This window comes from Schistocerca americana, chromosome 4 (assembly GCF_021461395.2).
Source record: "Schistocerca americana isolate TAMUIC-IGC-003095 chromosome 4, iqSchAmer2.1, whole genome shotgun sequence".
NCBI classification, from domain to species: Eukaryota; Metazoa; Arthropoda; class Insecta; order Orthoptera; family Acrididae; genus Schistocerca; species Schistocerca americana.
The window spans coordinates 26346474-26359406 of NC_060122.1; the positions used below are offsets into that span (position 1 = coordinate 26346474).

The 12933-nt window shown below is 44.1% G+C and overlaps 1 protein-coding gene across 1 annotated transcript in view; it reads left to right on the forward strand.

Moving 5' to 3' along the window:
• LOC124612899 (vitellogenin receptor-like) overlaps positions 1-12933 on the forward strand; it is a 232698-nt gene that overhangs the window by 34116 nt on the left and 185649 nt on the right. Inside the window, exons 5-8 of the mRNA XM_047141363.1 lie at positions 1643-1792; positions 1873-1986; positions 3749-3874; positions 11517-11732. Of these exons, the coding sequence (XP_046997319.1) occupies positions 1643-1792; positions 1873-1986; positions 3749-3874; positions 11517-11732 (606 nt within the window). The remainder of the gene's footprint in view (positions 1-1642; positions 1793-1872; positions 1987-3748; positions 3875-11516; positions 11733-12933) is intronic.

Genomic DNA, 12933 nt, shown 5'->3' on the forward strand with positions numbered 1-12933 from the left:
TTGTCAGTCTGTCTTGGAGAGGACAGTGAAGTGATACTACTATAAAACTTCAAACAGCAATACTAAGTTTTTTTAAAAAAAATAATATTTCATTTTACCTTAGAATGGACAAATTCAGTAATCTCAAAATTTGGGACTGACAGAATGGCTGGCCAGTACAGTCTAAATTCCTGGCTCTGTGAATACACATTTAAGTGGGGAATACTGCTGAACTGGAATTCAGTAGTTTGGTTTTCACACAGGAAATGTCAAAAGTTGAAGGTTATTAGTGTCTTCTCCTGTCAACCTGTCACCCTTTTCTGAGGTAGGGGACTACAGTTCTGAAAGCTGACATGGTTTGTGCCACTAAACATGTTCATTTCTAATACTTAAAATTTTACCTCCTAGAGCCAAGTCTTGACAAAGAATTTTGCTTCATTGTAATTTGTTTCAAATTTTCCTTTTGTGTTTGATGGCATTTAAAATCTGTATTTACCTTCACAAGTAATGCTCAAAGAAAACTTAAGCTATGAAGCCCAGCCACATAGAAACAGTCTGGGCCCAGAAAAGCAGCCATTTATACCATTATTTAGTGTTGCTGGAACATCTTTGAGATTTAAATTTCAGTATACATGAAGTAAAACAGCTTAGTTTTCATCTTTTAGTTCTGATTACAAATCTTATTATAATAGTGTACTTGTACTTCAGAAAGTGAAGTGCATTCTTTTTGTGCATAATTGGCTTTTGTAGGGAAAAGTCTCAAACATTGTCAGGCACAGTGTCGCAATAGCCGGCCGGTGTGGCCAAGCGGTCCTAGACGCTTCAGTCTGGAACTGCGCGACCGCTATGGTCGCAGGTTCGAATCCTGCCTCCGGCATGGATGTATGTGATGTCCTTAGGTTAGTTAGGTTTAAGTAGTTCTAAGTTCTAGGTTCTAGGGGACTGATGACCTGAGATGTTAAGTCCCATAGTGCTCAGAGCCATTTGATTTTGTGGCACTAAACTAAACACCAGCTTGTTGTTTCCTGCTTGTTTGCCATAATACTGTGCAGCTCCTCCAAACAAATTTTGTGCACATTTTGGATGCTGCTTCATCGCAGTTGTAAGAAGTTTATCAAGAGAGTGGTGTCCCATAAGCATTCCTTGAGTCAGTGTTGTACCTTTCTGGAAGAGTCCTTAAAAATTTTGATAAATTACAATATTTCTCATTCCAATCAACAATTAAGGAATTTTGGAAAATTCCACAACAAATGTGAAAATTTTTTAGCAGAATTGTAAAATATAAAAAGCATAAAATTACAGGCACAAATCTCTAGAACACACAGGCTCACTTGGTCACGAGAGCAGCTCTTAAATTTGCTACTGCTTCCAAGTCTATACTCTCACCAGGTGGCAAGACCTGCCAATGGATTGCTAATGAGATGTTGTAGACTGTTCCCATATGAAACCAGTCCAGTTTTAATGGGAGGTGGCTCAGACTTAAGGAAATATTGTGGTCTGATAAACACGGGCAGTCTTCAGAACACAGTATTGTGGTCAGTTGTGCTCAGGCTTGGTTGTCGAATTGTTAATGGTACTGTATAGGTAGTAGTTAATTTAAATTCTTGCAGTATTTCCTGCAGTGAAATGATATCACATGAAACTGACAAATGTTAATCTCCAGGTAAGCCAAAATATGTTACTGAGGGCTGCATGTTGAACAAGAACTTATTCGGGTGCCATGACCAGTTGAAATGTGTCGAAATTTCCGAAGCCTGTGACGGAACCCCGCACTGCTTGGATGGTTCGGATGAAAGCCCCATGTGCCAGAAAAGTAAGCTAATACGTAGTGGTAAAATATTTGGACTGTGCTCCCCTCATTTAACAGTTCAGCAGCAGTGTAAAATGTTTCAGGCAAAGCTCTGTGCCCCAACCAGGGCTGCAGCTTCAGATGCCAACCAACACCCAGTGGACCTGTCTGCATTTGCCCGATGGGCTTCAACCTGGTTAATGAAAAGTACTGCACAGGTAATGTGTAATTGTTATTTCTCTTCTGGTTTAACTTTTCAAACTTCTGTGTTAAGACATTTTTACACTTTTAATATTGTCTTGTCACTAAATTTTATTTTTGTTAGTCATAGCTCCTTGAGGTACAGCTCTGTTTTCGAGGCATATACTTTTTGGGTGTGATTTCTGCTTCAGGTTTCAGTTTTACAAGATGTTCAGAAAGTTTAGTGAAAAATATTATGTGGTATCCTTAGTGCGTTGTATGCTAGAAAGTAAAAACAAATAATATGCCACTGAGTAATTTTACTTAATGGAAACAGAAAATGACATTTAATATGTCCTCAAATCTCAAAATCACAAGTAGATAAACTTTAAATCAGTTAAAATATTTGTAAGTGAAAACACAGAAGTTATTCACTAGTGCAGAAGACTAATTATAGGGTTAAATTAAGATACAAAGTAGATGAAGCAGCATGCTCCTGAAGTCTTCAGCCAAAATGAGACTTGTCATGTATAATGTTGGAACAATTTTTGATTAGATTGGAAATAGTCCTGCATTATCAATGCTTTCCAAATTATATAATCCCCAAACGAAAACCAAAAGATAAATTTAAGAAACTTGCTTCAGTTTTGAGAGGATGGCTCCCCTCTTTAGTCATCCTCATGGTCTTTCAAGAAAAACTTCAAATTCTGGGACAGTGTCTTGATGGTATGTCTTACCACCTGCGCCCCCCCCTTCCTCCTCCTCCTCCTCCTCCTCCCCCTCCCCCTCCCCATTAAACCCATGGGTGTGCAGTTATACACCTGTTTGACTTCAGTTATTCATATTTAGCTGACAAATCTTAAAATAATTAAGATAATTCTTTATTGGTAATAGTTAATTTGTTCATTAGTCTCAGGTGAGACATTTTCAAAAAACTGCCATTCATTGACTGCTAGGCCAATGTAATGACCAGCATGTAATCCTTAGGAATGATGTCATAGCTCTGAAACAGTTTAGTTTTAGCTTAAAAAAATGAACAGAAAAATTACTGGCAAAGATACCCTAATCCAAAAGTAGTCACAGCCACTACTGTGAGTGTGTTAAGTCTTATTGAATGAGATCCATCAATTTATCATGCAAAAAATGCGGGATACACTTGTATAAATGCTGCACTTCCACCTCTCCCTTGGCCAAAACTTTGGAAGACAAAATGCTGCTAAGTTTTTAGATTTGTTTACAATGTGGTGCTACAGAAGAATGCTGGAGATTAGATGGGTAGATCACATAACTAATGAGGAGGTATTGAATGGAATTGGGGAGAAGAGGAGTTTGTGGCACAACTTGACAAGAAGGGGGGACCGGTTGGTAGGACATGTTCTGAGGCATCAGGGGATCTCAAATTTAGCATTGGAGGGCAGCGTGGAGGGTAAAAATCGTAGAGGGAGACCAAGAGATGAATACTCTAAGCAGATTCAGAAGGATGTAGGTTGCAGTAAGTACTGCGAGATGAAGCTTGCACAGGATAGAGTAGCATGGAGAGTTGCATCAAACCAGTCTCAGGACTGAAGACCTCAACAACAAACAGTCTTAATTCCTAGTGTAGTCACATGGAAACATCTTAAGGTTAATTCATAGCTTAACTGCACAAGATTAGTATCCTCAGAAGCCAAAGTAACAAAAATTTTAATTGTATAACAAAAATTTTGTGAAGCCTCAAGAGGAAAAAGACTAAAATATTTCTTGAGTTTATATTATCACCAAAATGATGCAGATGTTTGTATTGTCATTAAAATTTTTCAGACATTGATGAGTGCAAGATGTACGGCATATGCTCCCAGAAGTGCAGGAACACACATGGCAGCTATGAGTGTTTCTGTGACCAGGGCTACACTTTGCAAAGTGATAACCACACCTGCACTGTCAATGGTAAGTGCTTGAATAAAGTACACGTTTTGATTTCTTCATAAAAGTATAGGTCCCATCCGAAATTTTCCCTCACTATTTGCATTATTATTAATTTCCACTTGTTGCTATAAGTATTTTCTTGATCACAATTCAGCCCATTTCACTCGCAGAAATTTTCTTCATAGCCACAATTGAAAACATTATGCACTCCACACTGTCAATGAACCTTAAACCTTACAAAAAGTTGATTTTTCCTCTCCCAACTTCTTAAGTACTTCAGATCTTCAATTGTTCAAAGAACTTATCTTCCAGTGATACTCTGAGAAAACTATTTGGTTTGGTTTGATTTTCTTCACACCTTACCTTTGAAATTCATTCTGTACTTATTTGTCCACTTCTCATCCTGTCCATCATAAACTATTTATCTGATTCTGCAAACACAACTAGGTCTCTGTACTCACCTCCATCACTTCTATTCCTTCTAATGTTAATCTTCCATCTGTTAATCAGACAAGGGTGTTGAAACTTCATAGCAGATTAACTGTGTGCTGGACTGATACATAACTTGAGACCTCTGCCCTTCAAAGGCAAGTGAAAGAAATGTATTGTAAAGTACTTAAAAATTTTACTTCCATATCTTCGTGTCAAAAAAAGTAATTTTGAAGTCTGTTGTGGTAAGCAAGCAAAAATATTTTCATACATCTCTATTTTAAATACCTTCAGTATAACAGCCCTAGGATCACTGATTGTGTACTGAAACAAAAGGGTTCAGTCTCAAATTTGTCAGATCCAAACCTTAGCCATAGAGTGGCAGTTGCTTGAATTTTATTGATCAGACTTCAGAAAAGACATTAAATATGCTGGGTGGTAAGAGTGCAGCTACTCAGAGATCCAATGTGGGCTGCAGTGATCATATGGCAGTAAAATTGGTAGTTATTTTGATGTTAATGTAGAACAGATTTATGCCCGAAAAACATTAGTTCAATTTTTTGGCCAGCAGGTGTAAATCTGGTACCAAATGCATGAAAGATGCACACAAAGGTTTCCATTTCTAATGGATTAGGAACGTGATGTAAGCAGAAAAGTCAAACAAGTGAGAAATGCATAACATTGCCACTTGTGCAATTTTTTCTGAGCACCAGAGACCTAAAGATGCTGACCAGTGCCATACCTGGTAGCAAAATAGTGCAATTATTTAGTAAAATGAAAATAGATTTTGCATTACCACATAAAGATATCTACCAAGTTTTGCTGTCATATGATAATTACAGTCCACACTGAACTCAGGGAGTAGCTGCACTTCTATTATAATCACTTCGTAACTTTGAGTACATTAGATTATCAGTTTGATCTACCTTAACACAGACACGTGTGCGTGTGCGGGTGTGCGCGCAATTGCTCAAGGACACATTTGTAGTACTCCTGGTTAATAGTCTGTCTCCAGGGGTAAATTCATGATGGACAATACTGGTAGAAATGAAAAATAGAAAGTGCAGCTTATGTGGGCCAATCCAATATGAAATCAGAAATAGCACGTATATGCATATAATCTGTGCCATCAAATCTGTGCACCCTAATTTTAGAGGAGGAAAGAGAGATTGACTTTCATTTGTTTTATTTACGGAATTATTATTCTATGAAGAAAATCGTTGGCACCATCTTCCCAAAGAGTGTAAGTCACAGTTCCATCTCTTAATTTGTGATTAATTAAGAATTTTTCCACCAGTGTTAGTGGAATATGGAGTCCCATGCACGTTTCACCCACTCACAAATCTGGGACAAATAAGACTGCTTGATTTTCCATTTTTTGTGAACTTGTTGTTTACATCAGCCATCCATTATGCATATTGCTGTGTAAGTGCAACTTTGAATGACTCATTACTATTCACATGTAGTGGTTGCAGTACAGATATTAGGCCTCCAGGGATAAGTCATTTTTCGTTTTCCATAACTTATCTCGGACCTCTTCAGTTAAAAATCCATGGAAACTGTCCAGACAAATATGTTCCATAAATTAACTCACTAGGGCGATTTTGCCAAACATGAGTCACCCATTTGACCACAAGCTCATTGTCCATCCACCCTTTCAGATTTGCTCTCACCAATATGCCTATCACTCCTGTTTTTGGAATAGGTTTCTTTCAAAAATACTGTCTAAAGTGTCAGCTCTCATCCATCACCAGTTACACACACACACACACACACACACACACACACACACACACACACAAACACAAAACTGCGGGTCACGGGGTTAGAATAGACCTGAGGTATTCCTGCATGTCTTAAGAGGTGACTAAAAGGAGTCTCACACATTTCGGCCTTGATGTGATGGTCCCCTGTATGGTTTGACCTCCATTTTTCAAAATTTTCACGAAGTGCAAGCCAATTGGGGAGGGCACCTTACAAGGTGCTCCGTGTCCGTCATGCATTGAGATTTTCAACCCACTTTCTCGTCATCGCATTGCAGTCTCACCCATTCTTCATATCTTGGGTGAGGACGCCTTCCTGGGTGCGTTTTGCACTATGCAGTGTCATTTTCTATGCTGATGATAACCATTGACTTCTTTGCATCTCGTATCCAGAACGGTAGCCAGTCTGTTGTGGTGGGGCCGCCATGTACCTTCTTGGTTGTAGCCCCCCTGACAACACAGGATCGCTCTGCTTCTGCCTGTGCCGTTAACTCCCCACATATGCCAAGGAGTAAATGCCGGTCACCATGCGGCATAGGGACTCACGGGAATGGCCATCCTGCCAGGTGGTCTTCGCTGCGGATGGGTTGCACCCATGGGGACGGCCCCTGGTCAGAGTGAGTGGCATCAGGGCAGATGACATGCCATGAAGCGTGATATGTCATCTCCTGGTGGTCCGCTGCCACCAGTCCCTATGTGGGCAAAGTCTAATTACAATGCTAAGAAATGACATCAAGTCGTTCCCCTCCCTGGTCACACCATTGCCAGGCTATGGATGGTAGTGAAACTTATTTGCCCCGGTACCTCGTATGTACGAGAGTTGATGGGGAATCTTTGATGTCCATGAAGCCTCAGTTTTTTGTGGAGCATCTGGAGGTTTGGGGAGGTTAATTAATTAATTAATGTTGTGTGACTAGGGCCTCCCCTTGGGTAGACCGTTCGGGGAGGTGTAGGGCTTGTCCAAAATGTACTCTGGGTCAGTTTTGATAAAAACAGTATCCTCTGCTCAGCCACGAGCATTACTCGCTTGTGGCAAGTTAGGGATGTTTGTTACCATCACGCCTCATACGAGCTAAAATATGGTCCAGGGACCTTCTTTTGTAGCCTGACGAGGAGCTGCGTGCCAATTTAGAGTGGCGAGATGTTCATTTTGTCAAGCATATCGATCGGGGTCCGAGGGATAACCAGGTTAACACCGGTGCCTTCATCTTGGCCTTTGAGGGTGACACATTGCCCGAGAAGATCAGGGTGATGGTCTACTACTGTGATGTCAAGCCATATATCCCTCCCCTGATGCGGTGTTATAAGTGCTGGAAGTTCGGCCGTATGTCTTCCTGCTGTACTTCCAGCCCCACCTGTCGAGATTGTGGACATCCATCACATCCCAATACTCCATGTGCCCTGCCTCCCATCTGTGTCAGCTGTGGAGAGCATCATTCACCTTGCTTGCCAGACTGCAGGATTTCACAGAGGAAAATTGTGGACCCCGAGCTAATGTGGCCCTCCTTCCTTTCCGGGCTGCATACCTTCCCTTCCCTTCCCTTTCCGCATCCTTCCCTGTCCCCCATCTTCGCCCCCCCCCCCCCCCCCCCTCACCTCTGGCTCTTTCCTTCCCTTTCTCCCCCTCTGGGAGTATGGTTTGTGCCTACGTCCGGAGACGGACGCTCGAAACTGTTCCAAATTCCTTGCTTTCTACACTTGCAAGTCCTCGTCCTTCCTCTGTCCTTCTCTTTTCCTTCCCTCTTCTGTTTGCCCTTTTCTCCGCTGCAGCGTTTGAGACCCCCCTCTTCTTTCCTTTCCCTTTCTCTTTTTTCCTCGCTGTGTGTGTCTGAAGGCCGACCCACGCACTTCCATGCGTAGCCAGTGACGGGGTAACGCGTAATTCCCCGCCCCGGGTAGACAGGTAGGACACGTACGTACCCCCTGGTAACGGCCAGGCCCAGGGAGGGGTGATTACCCGAGCTGATACCTTCCGAAAGTGCCGATTGGTCCCTCCGTCCGTTTGTCGGGAGGTGTGACCTGAGGTGTGAACAATCACCTAAGGCGGGTGTGCCCTCAGTGAGGGCCCCCACAAGGGAGGAGCGCGCCATCGGAGACGCCGGTAATCATGGGGGATTCTTCCGCAATGGTTTCCTCACCTTCCACTATGTCTGCTCACAAACGTAAGTTCACTGAGTCTCGGCCACAGACGGTTCTTCCATCGTTGCCGCAGTTCCTTGTTGTTTCTCGGTCTGACGAAGATCACGACTTCTCCACGGTCAACCCTTTCATTATTCAGAAAGGTGTCGACGGAATTGCAGGTCCTGTTAAGTCTTGTTCCAGATTACGGAATGGCACCCTGTTGTTAGAAACACACAGTGGCCTCCAGGCACAAAAATTGCTGCGTACTTCTCTGCTCCACACCTTCCCTGTCCGGGTGGAACCGCACCGTACCTTAAATTCCTCGCATGGAGTCGTTTATACACGCTCCCTCGATGGATTGTCTGACGAAAAAATTCAGCACTACCTGTCTGACCAGGGCGTAACGGCTGTTCATAGGGTTATGAAAAGGGTTGACACGAATATCATTCCAACCCGCAATGTCTTCTTGACATTTGACAAAGTTCAACTCCCATCGAAAATCAAAGCAGGCTATGAGATGATTTCCGTTCGCCCTTACGTCCCAAACCCTACACGTTGCTATCGATGTCAGTGGTTCAATCACACCAGCCAGTCCTGTTCCAATCCGGCCAAATGTGTTACGTGTGGCAAGGATGCCCATGAGGGTGCTTGTCCACCTCCATCCCCTCGCTGCATCAACTGTATGGGTGACCACGCTGCTTCCTCTCGAGATTGTCCCGTTTTTAAGGACGAAAAGCTCATCCAGGAAATTAGAGTAAAGGAAAAGGTGTCGACCTTCGCTGCTCAAAAATTATTCGCCAGTCGACAGCCCACCGTGCCTCAGAAAGGAACATACAGCACTGTCCTTGCTTCTCCTCGGCCAACGAAGGAGGCGGCCATGCAGACTTGCGACCTCACCTTTAGTGCCACGGTCGTCAGATCGGCCAGCGCAAAGATCGCCCGTTCAACCTCACCACTTTCGCCTGCCCACTCTATGGCTCACCCTTCGTCGGGTTCTGCTAAATCTCGAGCCCAAAAGTCAGACGCCAAGTCTTCGAAAAAAGAGCATACTCGTGAAGAGTTTTTACGTACTGCAACTTCACAACCATCGGTTCCTCCTTCATCTAAACATCATACTTCCAAGAAGGCTACAAAGAAACACAGTTCCTCTCCTTCTCCGCCAAGGCGTGTCCCATCTACAGCACCACCTGGCGGAAATCGCCCTCGGCCGTCTTCTGTGTTGCCGAGGCGCACTGCTGGTGGCCGGTCAACCAGCCGATCGCTGGTGGCAGGAGCTGCTCCTGACCAACCTATGGATCAGGATCTTCTGCCTTCGACTGAATGCCATTCCATGCTGTCGGTCGCAAGCTCTGAGCAGTCGTTGAGTTGACAGCGACCTTGGTCACATTCCTCCATTTTCTGTTCACCCTATGTCCATTATCCACTGGAATATCCGTGGCATTCGAGCCAATCGGGATGAATTGTGGACCCTCTTACGATCCCTCCCCCCCCCCCCCCCCCCCCTACACACACACACACACACACACACACACACACACACACACGCGGGCAAGTGCTCTACCAACTGAGCTACCGAAGCACGACTCACGTCCGGTACCCACAGCTTTACTTCTGCCAGTATCTCGTCTCCTCATTCTGGAAACATCCCCCAGGCTGTGGCTAAGCCATGTCTTCGCTATATCCTTTCTTTCAGGAGTGCTAGTTCTGCATGGTTCGCAGAAGAGCTTCTGTAAAGTTTGGAAGGTAGGAGACGAGATACTGGCAGAAGTAAAGCTGTGGGTACCGGACGTGAGTCGTGCTTCGGTAGCTCAGTTGGTAGAGCACTTGCCCGCGAAAGGCAAAGGTCCCGAGTTCGAGTCTCGGTCGGGCACACAGTTTTAATCTGCCAGGAAGTTTCATATCAGCGCACACTCCGCTGCAGAGTGAAAATCTCATTCTGCCTTTAAATATGTCTGCTAGTGTTTGTATATGTGTGGATGGATATATGTGTGTGTGTGTGTGTGTGTGTGTGTGTGTGTGTGTGTGTGTGTGTGTGTGTGCGCGCACGAGTGTATACTTGTCCTTTTTTCCCCCTAAGGTAAGTCTTTCCGCTCCCGGGATTGGAATGACTCCTTACGCTCTCCCTTAAAACCCACATCCTTTAATTTTTCCCTCTCCTTCCTTCTTTCCTGACATAGCAACTGTTGGTTGCGAAAGCTTGAAATTTTGTGTGTGTGTTTGTGTGTTTTTTTATTGTGCCTATCTACCAGCGCTTTCCCGTTTGGTAAGTCATGGAATCTTTGTTTTCAATATATTTTTCCCATGTGGAATGTTTCTTTCTATTTTATATATATATTCATTTTGCTTTTTGGCTGCAAAATGTCAGGTCATTACTGTTTCTTTTCTCTCTCTCTCTCTCTCTCTCTCTCTCTCTCTCTCTCTCTCTCTCTCTCTCTCTCTCTTTTTCTTTTTTCCGCTTGTTCACATTGTACTTTCTTCCTGCTGCAGTTTCCGATGTTCTCTTCTTAACTTGTAATATGCGCCTAACATGTCAGAATGAGGTCGCAACACTACAGTATAATAGGATCTTTTGTTGGGGGAGCAATACCAGTCTTCAGAATGAGATTTTCACTCTGCAGCGGAGTATGCGCTGATATGAAACTTCTTGGCAGATTAAAACTGTGTGCCCGACCGAGACTCGAACTCGGGACCTTTGCCTTTCACAGGCAAGTGCTCTACCATCTGAGCTATCGAAGCATGACTCACACCTGGTACTCACAGCTTTACTTCTGCCAGTATCTCGTCTCCTACCTTCCAAACTTTACAGAAGCTCTCCTGCGAACCTTGCAGAACTAGCACTCCTGAAAGAAAGGATAGTGCGGAGACATGGCTTAGCCACAGTCTGGGGGATGTTTCCAGAACGAGATTTTCACTCTGCAGCGGAGTGTGCGTTGATATGAAACTTCCTGGCAGGTTCGCAGGAGAGCTTCTATAAAGTTTGGAAGGTAGGAGACGAGATACTGGCAGAAGTAAAGCTGTGAGTACCGGGCGTGAGTCGTGCTTCGGTAGCTCAGATGATAGAGCACTTGCCCGCGAAAGACAAAGGTCCCGAGTTCAAGTCTCCGTCGGGCACACAGTTTTAATCAGCCTGGAAGTCTTAATACCAGTCTTGTTACAATTACTTCAACACATGCCAGTTTTTTTGTCCTTAGATTCAGGAAAAAGTATGTGCAGATAATTCATCTGTACACCGTATGTTGAATATGATGTACAGAAAAATTATTCTCAGCAGTAGTAAAATAACTATGTGTTGTAGACAATATTATAATATCTTGAGAAATAATTCTGCCATTTCTTGCTGTTGGGTGCAGAAGGAGAAGCTGTCTTGCTGTTCTCTACGAAAACTGAAGTTCGGGTGTATTTCATGCGGAACGAGGTGTACAAGTTGGTGGCAGGTGGGCTGCAGCATGTGGCAGGAGTGGCTTACGACGGGCTGAACGTCTACTGGACGAGCGTCCGCAATGGAGAGGAGGCCATCGTCCAGAGCAACCATGACGGTTCCATTACTGATGTGCTGGTGTCTTCAGGCAAGTGGGTTTATCCTCATGTTTGTTGATGAGATTCTCAGTGATGTGCAGGATTTTGGAAAAATACTTAAAAGGGAACTGAATTCCACCCCAGATTCTAAATGAGAGGGTCCTTAAGGACATTAAGCAAAATGTGAACGTATACATGCCAAACTGCATGAAATTCTGAGGCTGCGGTATAGTAAAAGAAGTTGCAAGTCTTACTTGTTGGTTGTATTACTGCATTTCAGTCTAAAATTACTTCGCATTCCTGTTCTGATGTAGTTAATACAAGGTGTATACTAAAACAATTAAACTCGGTCTGAACAGGCTTGAAGGCCCAACAGTACTGACTGGCCACATTGTCATCCTCTGCCCATAGGCGCCCCCCAGGGGGCTCGCCACTCTTTGGCGGGCTCGTGCTTGGCTACAACAGGCCCAGCCTGTGCACCATTTTGTCCATTCCATGCTGCATGCATATCCTCTTGCTATTCTTTTTCCCCTCCTTTGTGGAACATGTCTGGGATGTTATTGGGAATGTTCTGCATTGTGTGTCACTGACATAAGAACACTCTCACCTTTGCATTTTGCTCGCTTTTCCTTTCTTTGTTTCCCTTCTCTCGTTCCTCCACTTCAGCATTTGAGGTTCCTCTTTTTTCTTCTTCTTCCTCCCTGTGCACTCCTTGAAGGCAGGCCCACGCATCTGATGCGTAACGGTGACTGGGTAACGAGTAATTCCCAGCCCCAGGTCGACAGGTAGAGTTCACGTGTATCCCCTGGTACAAGCCAGGTCCAGGGAGGATCATTGCCCGAGCTGCAATCTTCCTAAACTACCGATTGGTCCCTCTGTCATGTGTTCGGGAGGTGTGATCTGAGGTGTGAAAAATGGCCTAAGGCCGGTGTGCCCCCTCATGAAGGGGGCCCCCGTCAGTTGGAGCGCACCATCGGAGATGCTGGCAACAGTGGGGATTTCCTTGCAATGAGTCAATAGTCTTCAGTTGACATCCACAAAACATAAACGTAATGAGGCTAATGATTCAAAGACCGTTCCTGCTGCACCACAGTTCCTTGTGGTCACACATACTGAAGATGGTCAGTCTTTCGCCGCGGACAATCAGGTTACTATTCAGAAAGTGTTGATGCAGTTGGCAGCCCTGTGAAATCCTGCTTTCCTTTACAGATTAGCACATTACTTTTGGAGCCTACTTCTGATTTTCAAACA